We start from the raw sequence: 19191 nt of genomic DNA, 5'->3' as shown, positions 1-19191 counted from the left end.
TGTCTTTTTTGTCATTTATGAATGTGTTATTCAATGCATTTCTATGGGCTATAGTAGGCCAAATGTAATATTTTATAAAATTATTTTTGTTTATTTTTCAGACCTAATCCCAATCGAGATGTTGTGGCAGGACTTGAAACGATCAGTCCATGCTTGAAAACCCGCAAATGTCGCTGAGTTAAAGCAGTTCTGCATGCAACAGTGGGTCAAAATTCCTCCACAGCAATGTGAGAGACTGATCAACAACTACAGGAAGCATTTGGTTATAGTCATTCCAGTTAAAGGTGGCACAACCAGTTACTGAGTGTAAAAGGGCAATTACTTTTCCACACATGTTCATTGGGTGTTGCATAACTCTGTTTATGAAATAAATGAAGTAAGTATGTACAGTAATTGTTATGTTATTTGATCACTCGGGTTCCCTTTATCTAATATTATGTTTTGGTTGAAGATCTGATTACATTCAGTATCAACAATAGGTTCCCGGAACTGTAAATGATCCATGGTATGACTTAAAAACAATTCCATAAGTCAGCTTAGAGCAAGAGGCTGTATGAGCAGTCAATCACGTCAGGTGACGCACTCTGAGCCAGTGTGCCTAAAGAGCCGCTGTCAACAACACAAGCATGACGCCAGGGCACCTTTCACATGCTAATGCTGGTCATGACCCAGGAGAGACTCAGCTGAGCTGTAGCTCTGCACACCCTGTCATTACGCGAAGGGAGAGCCATACCCTGCTATCATAGAGAGGGGCTGGGGGACTGGGGGATAGCAGCTCGTTATTGCACATTACCGTCACACAAATCCACGGAAAGAATCTATTCTCTCTCCTAATCGAACCTTTAATTATAACATCTGCTTCATGGTGTTATACTCTGTCTCTGTCTCTGTGTCTGTGTGTGTGTGTGTGTGTGTGTGTGTGTGTGTGTGTGTGTGTGTGTGTGTGTGTGTGTGTGTGTGTGTGTGTGTGTGCGTGTGTGCGTGCGTGCATGCGTGCGTGCGTGCGTGCGTGCGTGCGTGCATTTGAGAGAGAAAGACAGAGACAGACACAGAAACAGAGAGAGAAAGTGAGAATAACAGTTGAGCAGTAGAACATTACCCAGTATCCTCCATGATGCAGCCCACCCAGGAGTCAGCACAGCCACATTCCTCTGTGAAAGAACAACACACAACATGGCTATCTTACAAAGAACTACTGTTCAAAAGTTTGGGGTCACTTAGAAATGTCCTTGTTTTTGAAAGAAAAGCTAATTTTTTGCCCATTAAAATAACATCAAATTGATCAGAAATATAGTGTAGGCATTGTTAATGTTGTAAATGACTATTGTTTATGGAATATCTACATATGCGTACAGATGCCCATTATCAGCAACCATCACTCATGTGTTCCAATGGCACGTTGTGTTAGCTAATCCAAGTTTATCATTTAAAAAGGCTAATTGATCAGTCTCAACGTCAACAGTGAAGAGGCGACTCCGGGATGCTGTCCTTCTAGCCAGAGTTCCTCTGTCCAGTGTTTGTGTTCTTTGGCCCATCTTAATCTTTTCTTTTTATTGGCCAGTCTGAGATATGTATTTTTCTTTGCAACTCTGCCTGGAAGCCCAGCATCCCGGAGTCGCCTCTTCACTGTTGACGTTGAGACTGGCTGCCAGTTGAGGACTTGTGAGGCGTCTGTTTCCCAAACTAGACACTCTAATGTACTTGTCCTCTTGCTCAGTTGTGCACCGGGGCCTCCCATTCCTCTTTCTATTCTGGTTAGAGCCAGTTTGCGCTGTTCTGTGAAGGGAGTAGTACACAGCGTTGTACAAGATCTTCAGTTTTTTGGCAATTTCTCGCATGGAATAGCCTTCATTTCTCAGAACAAGAATAGACTGACGAGTTTCAGAAGAAAGTGCTTCGTTTCTGGCCATTTTGAGCCTGTAATCAAACCCACAAATGCTGATGCTCCAGATACTCAACTAGTCTAAAAAAGGCCAGTAGAATTGCTTCTTTAATCAGGACAACCGTTTTCAGCTGTGCTAACATAATTGCAAAAGGGTTTTCTAATGATCAATTAGCCTTTTAAAATTATAAACTTGGATTAGCTAACACAACATGCCATTGGAACACAGGAGTGATGGTTTCTGATAATGGGCCTCTGTACGCCTATGTAGATATTCCATTTTTTTTATTTTTATAAATCTGCCGTTTCCAGCTACAATAGTCATTTACAACATTAACAATGTCTACACTGTATTTCTGACCAATTTGATGTTATTTTAATGGACAAAAAAAAAAAAAATCTTTCAAAAACAAGGACATTTTCTAAGTGACCCCAAACTTTTGAACGGTAGTGTATGTGCCTAAAATGTTTTAAACTGTTCCTTAAATAGTGTCTGTCTGTAAGGCAGAAATTAATGTGCAGTGATGAATGGGAGCCAGTCTCTGTACTTCTCTTGGCGGCTGGATCCCACTGGATGCCTAGGTTCTGTGCCAAGCTCTGGGAGAGTGATGAAGCCATGGTCCACGTGGTGCCATACTGCAGGTACAGCAAATCAGCAGTTACTCGTCTGCTCTGCTGTAATCAAACTGTACGATCATCTACATTAGTCAGCACATCTTACCTCGTTGACCCCTACTCCACGGCTCACAGAGCACATGCCCCCGAAGTACGCTGCACTGCTCCGGCGGTAGTGGAAGGTCACATTGCTGTGCATCAAAGAGACACAGAGTAACTATCAAACAGACAGGTAGACGGACAAGTGAGAGGTATTCAGCTGCCCTTGGAAGACAAATGGAAGTAGATGGAAATGTTTTGCTTTATTGCTAAAGCCAAAGTATTAGGGCCTAGTCCTCTGACATGCTCTAATATTCTGGGAAGCCATAAGGACTCAGTGTGTAAGATATACTAATGGCAGTCTGGCGAGTAGCAGCATGGGTTGGCCCCGAGGGACAGAGAGGAGAGGGCACTTACGTGAAGAGGTGCACAGAGTCAGCGTGCTGCTTGATGCTCTGCGCCCGGTACTTAGAGAAATCTTTCAGCATGTCCAGTGGCTTCACACTGATGGGAATGTGGTCCTTGTCCGTCCATATCTCCACGGCAACCAGAACAACCCGTGTGTGCAGGTGCTCCTTAAAGACCTGTCATCGGCGCATGATGGGTAGTGGGAGGACACAGAGAAAGAGAAAAAGAGCGCGAGAGAGAGAGAAATGACAGCACAGGGACAGGAGAAGAACACTGGGTGTGAATGATCATCTGTACTGTCTGAGGACAGACATGGGACAGGGGACAAAGCACACTGGGAGCAGGGAGAGACAAGGGACTGTTATTGCACATCACGGCTACACAGAGCAACAACAAACACCGTAGTGATACAGTACAAAATCTGAATAGCACAGACACGAGTATGGGGCCGACTCAGGGTACAGGAGATGTACAGTGTGATACATGAGGAAGTGGTCATTACTGGGTTCTACCTCTAGGGGCTCTCTAATAACATGTTGAACAACTTTTCTCAATAGACATACGCATAAAGTGATATACACCACTGGGGGCTGCTGAGGGGAGGACGGCTCATAATAATGGCTGGAACGGAGCAAATGGAATGGCATCAAACCATGTGTTTGATGTCTTTGATACCATTCCGCTGATTCCGCTCCAGTCATTACCACAAGCCCGTCCTCCCCAATTAAGGTGCCACCAACCTCGCTGTGCTGGACGCATACACATAAACGTTTAGGTATTCCTGTACTTTGTAAAAAACACAATCATTGATTCAACTATGATTACACTGAAAATATACCTCAAGGTACACAAACATATCAACAGCCAGTAAAGTATCAGAGTTTAGCCTTATTTTGGATGTTCTGGTGGGCACCCTGATACATATACCAGAAAAAGGAAATAGAGGACTGAATATTTGTAGAGTTTAAAAGAGGCACAAAGTAAAGAATCAGTTCTCAGAGCCAACTGAAGAGGTTACTCACAGCATCCACAAAGTTCACCACTGACTTGGCAAAGTTCCTGGTGTGCTGCTTGGCCTTGTGTCGCTTATACTGCACCCCACACAAAAACAATGGCACATAGCTTTGATTAAAAAGGATTATTAAGTGCAATTTGAATAAATACATAAATATACCAATTTTCTCCGACACCATTTTAAAAATGCATAAAATATGCATGTTGTTTTTATGAAGGTCCAACAATAGAATAAGACTGGTGTTTTCAAATCTGGACAATGGTTATGTTAGATAGGATATGAATCATGCGTCCACCACATTCAATCGTGTTGCACCCTCTTGTGGGCATAGTTTGTTGAATACTATTTTGAGTCATTCTTTACAGTAAAAGACATTGCTGAAATATTTCACACCAGCTCACTCATATTTCCTGTCTTGTGTCTATGTGTTGATTGTTTTGTTTTTTTGAGGGCACATACCATATTGTGGTCACTGACAATCATAATCTCCAAATACTTCATTTCCTCAAAGACATTCCGAGGCATCTGGAAGAAAAACACAGATCAGTTCACTTTCATAACACACAGACATGAAAGATGTACAGAGGAAGACAACAAAAGACAACATGTTGTGTGGTGCTGAGTTGAGTTGCAAATTATGATGTGAGAGATAAACAAAATTAAAAGAGGTCACTTTAAATGATGGACCTATACTGGGAGGCTACGTTGTAACACAAGGCTACATAACACAATAACTTAACACACTACATAATACAGCAGGAGTGAATGAACTTACAGTAGGTGGAGTGTGTTACAAAATCCTTTTAAGGGACTGATGAGGTCACAGACTTACAGCCCGCTTTTTCCTGCGCTTCAGCCAGGACATGTCATCCAGCTCCGAAAGCAGCTGCTCCTCCTCCACTAGAGAGACAGAGAACACATTAAAGGCCCAGTGCAGTCAGAAATGTGATTTGCCTGTATGTTATATATATTTCCACGCTATGAGGTTGGAATAATACTGTGAAATTGTGAAAATTATGATAATGTTATTGAAGTGAAATTTCAGCCTGTTTTGTTGGGATGGAGCTTTGGCCTGCCTGGTGACATCACCAGGCAGTGAATTAGTTAATAGACCAATAAGAAAGAGAGTTCCAAACCTCTCTGCTAATAACAGCTCTTTTTCTGTTTTCCCCTTCCCACTCAGACCACTCCCAGACAGTCCTAGGAAAATTATTTCTTGAAAAATGGCTCTTTGCTAAGAAGCTATTTTGTTTATTTTTGACAAGTTTAATTGAAAACAGTCATACTGTATAAAAAAAATCATGACAGTTGTGATGAAAACAGGAAGTTTCGATACAACTGAATAAATAAGGAAAGATAATTAGTTTGTTCGATATGGTGGGATCTTTTTGTGTTGGTACAATTGCGAGAAATGGCGGTGGGACCACACACTATATCATCGTGTGATCCTCAGGAAACCATACAGTTTATTAGGCTACAGATTAAATAAGTTATGATGAACTTCACAGGGTGGTGAAAGTGCAAGGTGATAAGCTTGATGCTCCTTTCCAATAAATATCAACGGTCTTATTCTGTTGAAATGATGATCGATGCTTGACTGCCGCTTGACAAATACAAATATTTTTGCTCGTATCCATAATTATCTCATCATGTAGACTAGCCTACTGTATCTGCGAGCTGTTTGCTAGAGCCCAGGTACCAAGACCAGAGTAGGCACATTTTCTATTTAACACAACAGTTTTTGTGACAATTATCGGTTAGAGTTGAAAATGCGATGGAATCAAATTGAACTTTAGATTTTTAACTTCAACTAAAAAGTACATTTTGGGTGCACTACGTCATTATGCAGTGATTTTTATCTCCAACAAGTCAGTTTGCATGAACATCTGTCGCCAATTGGATGGAAACCTAGCTAGCAAGCTACTTTCAATGTTACCCAGAAATGATTTTATATTGAGATAAAAATGGCTGCATTGGACCTCTGGACCCGGGAAGAGAAACACACCAATGTATAGGGCAAGATACAGCTGCCATAGGAGGGAAACCTGCTGTGTCCTGTGACACAGTCCAGATCTGGGTCAAATACATAGGTCAAATACATTGAAGTATGCATAGGTCAAATACATATAAAAGACAATTGATTTACCTTAGAGTTTGTTCTTCACTAAGGCAGCCCCCCGCACCTCTCTGATTCAGAGGGGTTGGGTTAAATGCGGAAGACACATTTCAGTTAAAGGCATTGAGTTGTACAACTGACTAGGTATCCCCCTTTCCCTTTCACTCCATTGGTTCCAACCTACTGGGCAAACCAAATCAAGCGCAACACAGCTATTTGAAAGTATGTGTATATGTATTTCACCCAGGTCTAGAGCTGTCATATGGGGAACCTAATGTTAGCGTTAGTAGGAGAGGATAAGAACGGTTTTGGAATGTCAGGTAGACAGGCCTTGAGAGTGTTGATGTAAAGTGGTGGAGGCCTCTTAGAGGTTATGCAAGATTCATGATGACAGAAAGATGCATAACTCATTACCCAGTTCCTCTTGGTCATTGTTCCTCTGGAGGGTGGGCCTCCTGCTCAGTGAGTGGGGTCGTGCAGCTGTATCCTGTGAGGGAAACCATTAACCGTCAGCAAGGGTGTGATAAATGTGGTGGATACAGGGAACAGGGAACAGGGGTCAAGTTACAAAAGATAGGTCATAACGGGGTAGAGACTGGCTGGCTCGGAGGGCATCGACATTGGTCTGCATGACAAGGAACATGATCTCATTTTCACAACTAGTCAACATCAATCAATATTTAAAGTAGACATGTAAAACTCAATACTTTATTAAGCTTACTACATTATCATTATCATTACCATTATTCTTTCCATTTGCATCATGGACCTTGACTTATGGCTTCACAAAGTATTACAGCCATTTATTTTTTCCACATTTTGTTGTGTTACAGCCTGAATTTAAAATGTATTAAATTGAGATTTTGTATCACTGGCCGACACACAATACCCCATAATGTAAAAGTGGAATTATGTTTTTAGAAATGTTTACAAATTAATAAAATATGAAAAAATGAAATGTATTGAGTCAATAAGTACTCAACCCCTTTGTTATGGCAAGCCTAAATAAGTTCAGGAGTACACAAGTGCTTAACAAGTCACATAATAAGTTGTATGGACTCACTATGTGTGCAATAATAGTGTTTAATATGATTTTTGAATGACTACCTCATCTCTGTACCCCACACATATAGTTATCTGTAAGGTCTCTCAGTCGAGCAGTGAATTTCCAACAGATTCAACCACTAAGACCAGGGAGGTTTTCCAATTCCTTGAAAAAAAGCAGACATTGAATATTTCTTTGAGCATGGTGAAGTTATTCATTACACTTCAGATGGTGTATCAATACACCCATTCACTACAAAGATAAAGGTGTCCTTCCTAACTCAGTTGCCGGAAAGGAAGGAAACTGCTCAGGGATTTCAGGCCAGTGGTAACTTTAAAACAGTTACAAAATGTAATACCTGTGATAGGAGAAAACTGGGGATGAATCAACAACGTTGTAGTTACCCCACAATACTAACCTAAATGACATAGCGAAAAGAAGGAAGCCTGTACAGAAAAAAAGATATTCAAAAACATGCATCCTGTTTGGAACAATGCACTAAAGTAATAATGCAAAAAATGTGGCAAAGAAAGGAACTTCATGTACTAAATACATAAATATACTGAATCGTGTTATGGGTATGATAAAAATAAACAGAATAGAGCTAAGCAGAGGCAAAATCCTAGAGGAAAACCTGGTTCAGTCTGCTTTCCAACAGACACTGGGAGACAAATTCACCTTTCAGCAGGGCATTTACCTAAAACACAAGGCCAAATATACACTGGAGTTGCCTACCAAGACAACATTGAATGTTCCTGTGTGGCCTAGTTACAGTTTTTACTTAAATCGACTTGAAAATCTATGTCAAGACATGAAAATGGCTGTCTAGCAATGGTCAACAATATCGGGCATACAAAACTCTCAGCTCTGTAGATTTTGCTGCGAAGAGACATAATCACTAGATCATTTATTCTGGTATTGCCCCTATGTAGCTTGTTTCTGCTCACAACATTCACTTAAAAAATCACAACATTCACTTAAAATTAACCTTACAAATAGCAGTGTTGGGCGATTTGGAAAACCATAGTCAGTCAATAAATAATATAATAATACTCGTAAGGAAAGGTTCTCATCTTTAGCTCACAATCGGTGGATACTAGGAATTAGAAAGGTTCAACATGTATGTAAAACATCACAGCACAATTGAAAAATATATGGAACATGGAAACCAAAAGAGGGTCTAGGGTGTTAGGTGGGATGGGCTGAGAGTGGCTGAAGGGAGGGATTAAAGAGCTTATGTTGGTAACGTATTATTGTTATGTGATTGCTGTACATAAAAGTACCGTATATGTAAAATATATGTGTAAAATGTATGTCAAATGTATGTGTAAAATGTATATGTCAAATGTATGTGTAAAATGTATATGTAAAATGTATATGTAAAATGTATGTATATGTATCAGAACCTGTAAGCACCCCAAAATATATGTGTCCTCCGAAGAGAGGGGATGGTGGATGGGTTAATAATAAAAAACAATTATTTAAAAAAATACAAATATTTTTTTTTTAAATAATAAAAAAAAATATTGTCAACAACCAACTTGAGAGAACTTGAAGAATTTTGAAAAGAATTATGGGCAAATGTACAATCCAGGTGTGCAAAGAACTTCAAGACCCAGAAAGACTCACAGCTGTAATCACCTATCTATTTCCTGGCCTCTAACTTAAAGTAGAAGTGATTATTTTTAAACCAACGAAGATTCTAACATGTCTTGACTCAGGGATGTGAATACTTATGTAAATTAGATATTTCTGTATTTCATTGTTTGTTTGTTTTGCAAGAATTTCTAAAAACATGTTTTCACTTTGTCATAATGGGGTATTGTGTGTAGATGGGTGATACTTGTTTTTTTTTAATCAATTTTGAGTTCAGGCTGTAACACAACAAAATGTGGAATAAGTCAAGGGGTGTGAATACTTCCTGAAGGCACTGTACATTCTATGCTTATATAACTTTTGGAAAAGCTCAATACAGATTAGTGAGGTATAACCATTTCCACACTTGCAGCACTTTGTTATCATTATGTCCTTCACTATTGTAAACCATGGACTTCCTTTAAAAACAAGAACACCCTTGTCAATGGCAAACATACAATCTTTACTAGATAACCTAATGTGCTTTACAGGAAAAAGGAGGCTTTAGTAACAGTAAAAGTGGCAGAAGCGATCCTAGCAGTAGCACAAGTAGAGGTAGAACAAATAGTATTTGTGTAGCAAAGCTTTTGAAAAACCTAAATATGAGGAAGAACTTACAATTGAGTGAGTCTGTTGCAAAGGCTCAATTAGATACACATAGAGTCCATCATCAAACATTCCGCTGTCAGGTAAAGAGAGAGGGAGCGAGAGGAAAAGTGAAGAGAGAAGACAGTCAATACTAAGTCAATAGCAGCTGTGGAAAGCACCGATATCTACAAGTATTCCGTGCACGGACTTTTATGTAAAACTGCTGGTGTTCACTTACTGCAGCCCATTGCAGGTAGACAAGGCCACATTAGAGTCATCTTCCCCCCTCACCTGGCCGTGGTAGTAACAGTGCTCACCACCCTGAGGAAACACAGAAACAACATTTATACAATACTTATACAACATCACCTACTGTAGAGCAGAGGGCAAATATGAGACATATACTGTACACTCAGTGGCCAGTTTATTAGGTACACACATCTAGCATGGGGTTGCCTCCAGAAAAACACCCAGAAAAGCCTGAATTGTTCAGGGCATGGAAACATTGCTCAATTGGTATCAAGGGACCTAACGTGTGCCAGGAAAACATTCCCTACACCAATAACCCACTGCCACCAGCCTGTACCATTGACACTTGGAAGGATGGGGCCATGAACTTATGCTGCTTACGCCAATTCCTGACTCTGCCATCAGCATGAAGCAACAGGAACCAGGATTTGTTGGTTCCAGGCAATTTTTTTCCACTCCTCAGTTGTCCAGTTTTGGTGATCACGTGCCCACTGGAGCCGCTTCTTTTTGTTTTTAGCTGATAGGAGTGGAACCCGGTGTTGTCGTCTGCTGCAGTAGCCCATCCGTGACAAGGACCAACGAGTTGTGTGTTCCGAGATGCCGTTCTGCACACCACCGTTGTACTGTGCCGTTATTTGCCATTATTTTCACTGTCATCCGTGAAAAGCCAAGGAGGCCGGACGTTTCTGACATACTGGAACTGGCGGGCCTGCTACTGACAATCATCGCCATGCTCAGTCGCTTAAGTCACTTGTTTTGCCCATTCTAACATTCAATCGAACAGTAACTGAATGACTCGATGCCTGTCTGCCCGCTTTATATAGCAAGCCACGGCCATGTAACTCACTGTCAGTAGGAGCAAACCATTTTCGTGAACGGGGTGGTGCACCTAATAAACTGGCCACTGAGTGTACATACCAACATTACTCCATGGGTTTGGAGTGGAGCTTCCTTCAAAATATTCATCAAACAAATACATACATGGCGTACTTATCACATTCACAGCTTTACCATATGAGTCAATATATAGCAATGCAACGTAACTCAGATGGAGTAGCCTACTTTCAACTAGGCCTAGGGTGTATTTGATGGATTATTGCAACATTGTCGACTTTGACTGTTTATTCAGTTGGAGAGACAATAAATGTGTGCAATATGTCATCTGCAGCCTGGTTTACGCATTCAGCTCACATTTATAAATAATATCTTTCTGCAGTGTGGGTTGTGGTGGTGGGCCTCAAACTAATGACTGTTCTTCTTCAGACCTCAATGGTCCACATCACTTTCCCTCGCCCTCTCCCTCATTTGTGACTCAGTTATCAACTAGGCCCAGGGTGAGCAGAGGACACTCTCTCTTTCACTCCCACCATCCCACACTGCATAGCTACTGCAGAGCACCAGCGTCTCTAGCTCCCCTGTCACGTGACCTGGGTTCCAGGCAGCCAGGCAGGCAGGAGAGACAGGAGGCTGCAGGGGAGCGGAGTGGAGCTGTGCTGAGTCAGCTAGCTCCACTGTGCCCAGCCCAGCCCCTCTGCCTCAACCTGATTCAGCAACACCAGCAGCAGCAGCAGCAGTACAGTAACTAACACAGGCACACATCAGCCAACTATCACATCTCTAGCCTCTTTTACCTCTCTCTTGCTAGCAGTCTATCCCTCCCTCCTTCCCTCGGTCTTTCTCTTACATCACTAAAACAGATGCATCACTTACACAACATCAGTGTGGATAAGATAAAGTATAGTTGTACTGATGATGGAGCACCATTGATTTGATGAGGTTAGCTAATGGTAATCAATAACAGCAATGTCAGGATACATCAAGACCAAGTCAATAAATAACATCAAAATAGAAATGTCAAAGTACCTCTGTACTATACAATGCCATTTTATTTATTTTCATGTCTGTGAACCCCAGTGGTCCTGTCAACATAGTAGGATGAATAGTTTGGATGTCTTTAAGCATTTTTCTGCATTTTGCTTTAACTCTCCACTTGTTCTTTGATTGCCCCTAACTAGCCACAGTTAAACAAAACAATACATCCTGTAACAGCTGCAGGCCCTGTACCTTCCACAGGGAACCAATTAGGCTACTCTGAAAAAAAAGAAAAAGAAAAACAGGTACCCAAACAGAGTCTGTGTTCTGACTGGAGATGTTACCTTTGATAGAACAGGTTTACCCTCTTCATAGTGGATCTCCACATAATCCGACGACAACAAGTCACTAGGAAGTAAAAGGAGAAGGGTGTGGGTTAGTGACATGTGTGTCTGTAGTGATGACCTGCTGCCCTAACCGTCTGGCTGTGGTCTGGCCTAGTACTGTGACTTACTTGGCGGGTTAAATGCGTGTATCCTGTTAAACAGCTACATTCAACAATCACCACAAACCTTAGGTAATCCTCTTCAAAAACCCAACGTCAAATACACCCACATGAACTTAAAATACACCCACACCATCTCACAGTTAAAAAGGTAGCTTAAACGTTGAATACTGTGCAGCTATAAAAAGAGTAGGTAAGATGCTTCAGTTCGAATGAGGAGAGGGGGGAGGGAAACATTATTTTTGTTAGGCTGCCAGGTGGTTGAGACAGTACAATAATATGTATAAGATACGTACAGTATAATACAGCATAAATACACCAAGCTGCATACTCTGAAAGAGTATGAAAGACAGTCAACACACAGTCGTGACAGACTGCTTCCAAAAAAGGGATAGAGAATCCATCACAAAGCTGTCATTTAGTGAACAAACAAGGAGAAATGCTCTTTTGGAGTTCAAACCAATGACAAATCTATTCTAACCTTTAAACACCATCTAGAGCAAGAGAATATCTAAAACAACTCATAATTTAAAATTGTATCATTATTTCAAAAACAAATACTTTTTCTAAAATGAGTAAGTACATTGATTAGAAAGAACATCCATGACAGGCAAAGAACATAGAAAAGCAGCCATGACAGGCAAAGAACATAGAAAAATAGCCATGACAGGCAAAGAACATAGAAAAGCAGCCATGACAGGCAAAGAACATAGAAAAGCAGCCATGACAGGCAAAGAACATAGAAAAGCAGCCATGACAGGCAAAGAACATAGAAAAATAGCCATGACAGGCAAAGAACATAGAAAAGCATCCATGACAGGCAAAGAACATAGAAAAGCAGCCATGACAGGCAAAGAACATAGAAAAGCAGCCATGACAGGTAAAGAACATAGAAAAGCAGCCATGACAGGCAAAGAACATAGAAAAGCAGCCATGACAGGCAAAGAACATAGAAAAGCAGCCATGACAGGCAAAGAACATAGAAAAGCAGCCATGACAGGCAAAGAACATAGAACAACAGCCATGACAGGCAAAGAACATAGAAAAGCAGCCATGACAGACAAAGAACATAGAAAAGCAGCCATGACAGGCAAAGAACATAGAAAAGCAGCCATGACAGGCAAAGAACATAGAAAAGCAGCCATGACAGGTAAAGAACATAGAAAAGCAGCCATGACAGGCAAAGAACATAGAAAAGCAGCCATGACAGGCAAAGAACATAGAAAAGCAGCCATGACAGGCAAAGAACATAGAAAAGCAGCCATGACAGGCAAAGAACATAGAACAACAGCCATGACAGGCAAAGAACATAGAAAAGCAGCCATGACAGACAAAGAACATAGAAAAGCAGCCATGACAGGCAAAGAACATAGAAAAGCAGCCATGACAGGCAAAGAACATAGAAAAACAGCCATGACAGGCAAAGAACATAGAACAACAGCCATGACAGGTATGACATTGATACAAGTAACTAAGGATATCATATCCCTTTTCAAAATGGTGTCAATGAAGCAAGACATGATAAATGATTGTGTGAGGCTTTTGCTTCACCTTGAGCACCACTGTCCTCCAGGCTGTTCCCACCGTCTGACTCAGCGAGCCATGTCACACCACACCGTTACACACACTCAATCTGTTAGCTGACGACTGACTTCAAGAGACTGACATTTCTGCCACAATGGCGCTTTTCGGGGTAACCTTGTAGATCTCATTCAAAACACCCTCCCACCCCTGGACATACAGCACCTTTTGCTGCAGAAAAGTAGAAAAAAATTACAAAAGAAGTGTCTTTGGAAATGTACTGTACGTGTGTGACATTTTGAAGCGTTGCTCAGCGAGTGGGCTGGAAGTGCTGTGCACAGTTGAGTGTAGAGAGAGAGAGAAAGAGAGAGAGAGAGAGAGAGAGAGAGAGAGAGAGAGAGAGAGAGAGAGAGAGAGAGAGAGAGAGAGTCAAAGCACCAGTGCAGTGTCTGTGAGAGATTCCTGAGTGAGGGGCTATTTTTAGCTTGACGTATGAGGCAGGGAGAGGAGAGTGTGCCACAGCACTGTGAGTGTGTGTGTGAATGTCTGTGTACGTGAGAGAAAATGTGTGTATGTGTGCGTGCATGCATGTATATATGTGTGAGACAGAGACAGAGTGTGTGTATATGTGTGAGTGAGTGAGGAAGAGAGAGAGAGAGAAAGTGCGTGGAGGGGAGAGAGGGGAGAGTGCGGCATTGCAGAGTGTGGAGGGCTGGAGCAGTGGAACGTGAGTGTACCGAAGTGTGTGTATGTGTGTGTGTAGAGAAGGGAGGCCGGAGAAGTACATGTCGCAATGTGTAATGTGCAGCCAGTGTGTATGAGAGTGTTTATGTGTTTGGGGCCAAGGAGTCCTACCCTGAGGTATTTGAGTCCACAGGAGACTGAGTTACACAACGCAGTGGTAGAGGAGAGGGGAAAGACCAGAAACTGCAGGAGGTTCTGGGGCCTGGCGAAAGACCAGCTCCAGCCCAAATTCCCCAATGACACATGATGCTATCATTGCTATAGCCCTGGCACATGGAAATAATCAGTCTGCGCCTAATTGAATAGTGATGCTCTGGGAAAGGGAGGACAAGACATACTGTACTGCAGCCCAGACCACTGCATGACTGAATCAGCCCCAGATCAATGCTAATTAAAACACAGAGATATTATGAGACCAGTAGATACTCAATCTAGACCTACATTAAACCATCTGCATATAGGTTTTCCATGAAAACTATATCGGTTTTGACATTGAAATGACAATAAAACACAGTTCACTGTTAAAGGGATACCTTGGGATTTGGGAAGTTGCTAACTAGCGCTAGCACAATTGCTAAATAGTGTTAGTGCAAGTCTAAGGGTATCTGCTAGACTTCCAGTTATTGTGCTAACGGCTAGGAGATACCCATAGACTTCCAGTCATTGCGCTAACGGCTAGCAGATACCCATAGACTTCCAGTCATTGCGCTAATGGTAGTTAGCATTGGCTCGCAAAACTACCTTCAACTTCCTTCATACTGGACAGAGATACATAAAATGGCATCCACAAGTTCATCTGACTCTGGGGAAGTAGACAAATCCCGAAGTATCCCTTTAAAAATAGTCAACTCTATTATGCTGAAAATATGTTCTCCAGGTGCAGAAGTAAGAGGAACAGCAAGCAGTACAAGTTGCACCCATTGGCAGGTTGCAGACCTATCTATATTTAGATCAGCATTCTCACAGCTACAACAGTGAGCAGAATTCATCCTACCCATAGACACAGACTATAAAGACCTGCACCAAAAAGTCACACTCACATAATACTCACAATCAATGAAAACAACATAGGATCTGGTCACAAAGAACAGCTTCTCTTCACTTCCACAAGGTTACTTATTGTGTAATTATTGTCTGATCAAAAACACATTTTCTCTTGATTAAATGCTATTGTTCAAAGCCTGACTGTTGGGACTGAGAGTAACAGGAAAACTAGTTTGTGTTGTGAGGCCAGGAGATGGTTAAGTTATCAGGTCAGGGACAGGGCACCGACCCCTCATGCTTCCTGCTGTAGTTTATTGTGTGTGTGTGTATCATCCCATCTCCTCTGACAGCATTGGTCACCATGACCACTTCCCCCATCTCTACTACCTTCCTACACATGGTCACCAAACCACACTACCTTCAAAGGTCAATGGCTGCCAAGAGTCTCCATTGAGTGTTCATTTAGCTTTAGGATATTATAATCAGCCCACAACATAATGTATGTTCACGGTCATAGGAGCTAATGTTCTTCATGTGACAGCTCTGAGAAGACTGATGGTGAACACAACATGAGGTCTACCATTGATGAGACACACAGGCAGTCTCTGCCAAGAGGACCTGTTCAATCACCATAGCAAAGGCTCATGAGGCCCTGCATTAACCTGACCGATAGTACACCTCATTACTAGTTACTAGTACTATGTACTACTTACATTACTCATTACGAGGAAAATCACCTACAACTCCCTTGGAATCATGGGGACCTGTCACTTTGATTTAAAGATGACCCATCCAGCCCAACATGGTGCTCTCCGTATCAATGAGTCTAGCACGGTGGCCCTGCAGAACGTGGCTACTGTTGTGACCATGACCTTGATAACAGAAATTGTAGTTGGATGTGTTCCACAGACTGGATCTGAATGAAAATGGAAGACTGTTCAGAAAATTACTCCTTATGTTTATATAAAATGACCTCTCTGCTGTACACCATGAAATAACAAGAGCTGGGCAACACCCAAATGCCTATATCCATCACTGTTAGCTAATACCCACACCTATTTCATAAGCTAAAAGATCCGCCTGCTAACCAAACCGTATTGAGTAAGAGAAGCAAGGTATGAAGTAGAAAAAACACTTACTTGTTTAACGTTAGGTCCAGTACAAATCTGGAGCCAAAGGCCTCTAACTGGAAACTGGCTTGAGCAAGGTGGACTGCCTGTGGGAGAGAGAATGTTAACAACATCACAGGTCCTTGTTTTCAGTTTTTATCAGGCTGTTTTCTTTTCTAATTGTAGGTTTATTGGGAGAATGGATGCCATTGGTAAGGGTAATGGTAAGACTAGTGATACCACTATAAAAATCACATGTATTATTATTATTAATAGTTATATAATTATAATCTTATTTCTATGGTTATTTAATTGAGAAATTGTAACTGTAATGACTGTAAGGAATGCCATGCCAACTTCACTGCCGAGCCAAGTTAAGAAACTCCCCTGCATATCAAGTAAAATAGGGCAATGCCCTCATAAAATGGGAGAGGAGGGGAGGATAGAGCGAGACAATGCTCTCATTGATGATTCCTTCTATCATTTAAATCAAACTATACCCATTCATCCGTTTACTTTATCCAGTGTGCCAACATGGACAAGTGTACTGCCATTGGCAAGCATAACCACCACTGCACTCCAATAGGTTCAGGGGCAGCAGGTAGCCTAGTGGTTAGAGCGTTGAGCCACTAACCGAAAGGTTGCTGGATGAAATCCCTGAGCTGACAAGGTAAAACATATGTTGTTCTGCCCCTGAGCATGGCAGTTAACCCACTGTTCCCCGGGTGCTGAAGACATGGATGTTGATTATGGCAGCCCTCTCTGATTCAGAGGGGTTAAATGCGGAAGATGCATTCAGTTCCACAACTGACTAGGTATCCCCCTTTCCCCAATAGGATAACAATCCCAAGTTCTGACCAAAAGTCTTACCTGATCATGACCCTCTGTGGCCTGGTTCCTAGCCCGGGTGTCCAGGTCATGGTAAGTGCTCTCTGAGTCCTCGTTCAGGTAGTAGATGAGCCGAGAGGGGTAGGTGATCACATGCTCAGCCGCATGGTGACTTGTGTTGTCTGTGGCCGCTGCTGCAGTTGCCTCTCGCTCCAACAATAATGACACTGCGTCCCTCTCAACCACCTCATTCTCTCCTCCTTGAGAAACTGCAGAAGAGAAGATACCACACGAGCATAACAGTCAGTCTATACTCTGCATAGCCCCAACATAAGGAAGCCTGTCAATCATAATCTAATCATGTAAACAATTGCTGCTACTGCAGGAAGTGATTATGACTTCACCATTCCTCCAGGACACAATTGAGAGAGTTAAGTGCATAATGTTGTGTATGTGTACCATTAGCGTATGGCAGTAAACTATGACATTCCTTTTTCAAGGTCTACCTAAAAATAATTATATGGGGATTCCCATAAACAATTAAATACAAATGTACATAAACTCAAAATAGTGTAAATTGCTTTACAAAAATCTATATTTGAAATATAAATTGAATATGACCGACTGGGTAGGCTTCTTCATGTTGTTATGTTGAATATTATTCTACGAATGAAATCTATGAAAATAGAACAGTTCAATTCATAATTAAATTAGCGCTTAATATAATAAAGGAGTGCCTTGTTAAGGTCAACGTTAAGGTAAACTGCAACAGCAGTTTATAAAGGTGTTTTGATCTTTGAGGTACTAATAATTAGACACAATTATACAGCTAAAACGAGTTCATCTTAAACATTTGTCTCGGGTTCATTTAGCTATACTTCATGTTCATAAACCTGAACAAAAGATGCTGAGGTGCTTTCGTCTGCCCCCTCTCTCACCGTCACTTAAAAGGGCTCGGCATATTAAATTGTCCTCCGGACACAGACAGATCCGTCACAAAATAGAAACGGCATAGTGAGAAAAACCAACATATCTATCATAAATATTAGATAATGACACAAAGAAGCATGCGAGTTATTAAATGTAACTGATACCGTTATGAAGGGACAGGATTGGGCTAAGAATATGCAGTACATACCAATTGCCGCTATGGATGGATGGAGCCAGGACGCAAGAATGCTCACGAGCAAATTTGCCAGAAATATCAAATGCATGATTCATATTTGATATCTGAAATATCTTTATATCAACACGTCAACGCAGTAATTAGCTGGCGGCCCATTATTGCAGGGAAGATGTCGTTTACGGGTAATTCTTCATGTATCCAGTCAGTGGGGGAGAGGACTCCTGCAGCAACGGGCGGGGGGGCGAATGGAAGGCGGTGGCCAGCCACTCGAATTCAACGAGCAGACTCCTCCTGATTCTGCATCCGCGCAAGTGCCGAGTCTGCCACAATTCAACACAAGTCCACCCTTTGCCCGCGCGCACATAGCACAGGCTCGTGCATGAGCCTTAAAGTAGCCTACATGCAGGTGATTTTCATAGAGAAGAGAACCCGGGTCATCTGCTTATAAACTGCATCACATCCGTGCTGCAATTATGTACTCTGTCTATAGTGTATGAGGTCATACCTATTCTGATTCACACTCTATTTTACATGGTCCAAAGTAAATGGTGAGCAGTTTTATGATATGGTGGCCTATGTATTTAGCCTACGTATTTTGAAGGCTGATGAGTATTTTACTGTATTCTGCACCACAGTGTTTATCTCGGTCTAAACTCAAATTGGTAAGCATCATAACAGTTGGAGAGCTATTTTGATGGGAATTATTTAATTGTTTTGTTAATCATCTTGGCTTTTCTTTAAAAAAAAATCATATTTTAGTCATTTAGCAGATGCTCTCCAGAGCAATTTACAGGAGCAATTGGGGTTAAGTGCCTTGCTCAAGGGCACGTCAACAGATTTTTCACCTAGTCGGCTCGGCAATTCAAACCAGCAACCTTTTGGTAACTGGCCCAATAGGCTACCTGCTTGACCGAAGTCTATAGACCAGCATTTCCAAAACTCAGTCCTCGGGACTCCAAGGGGTGCCCGC

At 41.7% G+C, this 19191-nt stretch overlaps 1 protein-coding gene across 3 annotated transcripts in view; it reads right to left on the bottom strand.

Moving 5' to 3' along the window:
- The window catches only part of LOC129821236 (disintegrin and metalloproteinase domain-containing protein 23-like), a 39983-nt gene extending 21427 nt beyond the window's left edge, over positions 1-18556 (bottom strand). For 2 of the 3 annotated variants that reach the window (XR_008754285.1, XM_055878660.1), the window contains exons 1-14: positions 18234-18555; positions 17138-17364; positions 16298-16374; positions 11749-11812; positions 9582-9664; positions 9374-9437; positions 6490-6562; positions 4792-4859; positions 4419-4484; positions 3967-4035; positions 2954-3120; positions 2604-2688; positions 2431-2518; positions 1100-1151 (exon numbers count right to left, since the gene is read on the bottom strand). Coding sequence is in view for 2 of the 3 variants with exons in the window: in XM_055878660.1 (XP_055734635.1) it covers positions 1100-1151; positions 2431-2518; positions 2604-2688; positions 2954-3120; positions 3967-4035; positions 4419-4484; positions 4792-4859; positions 6490-6562; positions 9374-9437; positions 9582-9664; positions 11749-11812; positions 16298-16374; positions 17138-17364; positions 18234-18309 (1259 nt within the window). In the remaining variant the exon portion in view is untranslated. Of the gene's footprint in view, positions 1-1099; positions 1152-2430; positions 2519-2603; positions 2689-2953; positions 3121-3966; positions 4036-4418; positions 4485-4791; positions 4860-6489; positions 6563-9373; positions 9438-9581; positions 9665-11748; positions 11813-16297; positions 16375-17137; positions 17365-18233 lie in introns of all 3 variants that reach the window. The other variant, XM_055878661.1, reaches the window with a different exon arrangement.
- Positions 18557-19191: the final 635 nt, after the last annotated feature.

This window comes from Salvelinus fontinalis, chromosome 23 (genome assembly GCF_029448725.1).
Source record: "Salvelinus fontinalis isolate EN_2023a chromosome 23, ASM2944872v1, whole genome shotgun sequence".
Lineage (NCBI taxonomy): Eukaryota > Metazoa > Chordata > Actinopteri > Salmoniformes > Salmonidae > Salvelinus > Salvelinus fontinalis.
This window is presented reverse-complemented; position numbering and strand designations above follow the sequence as displayed.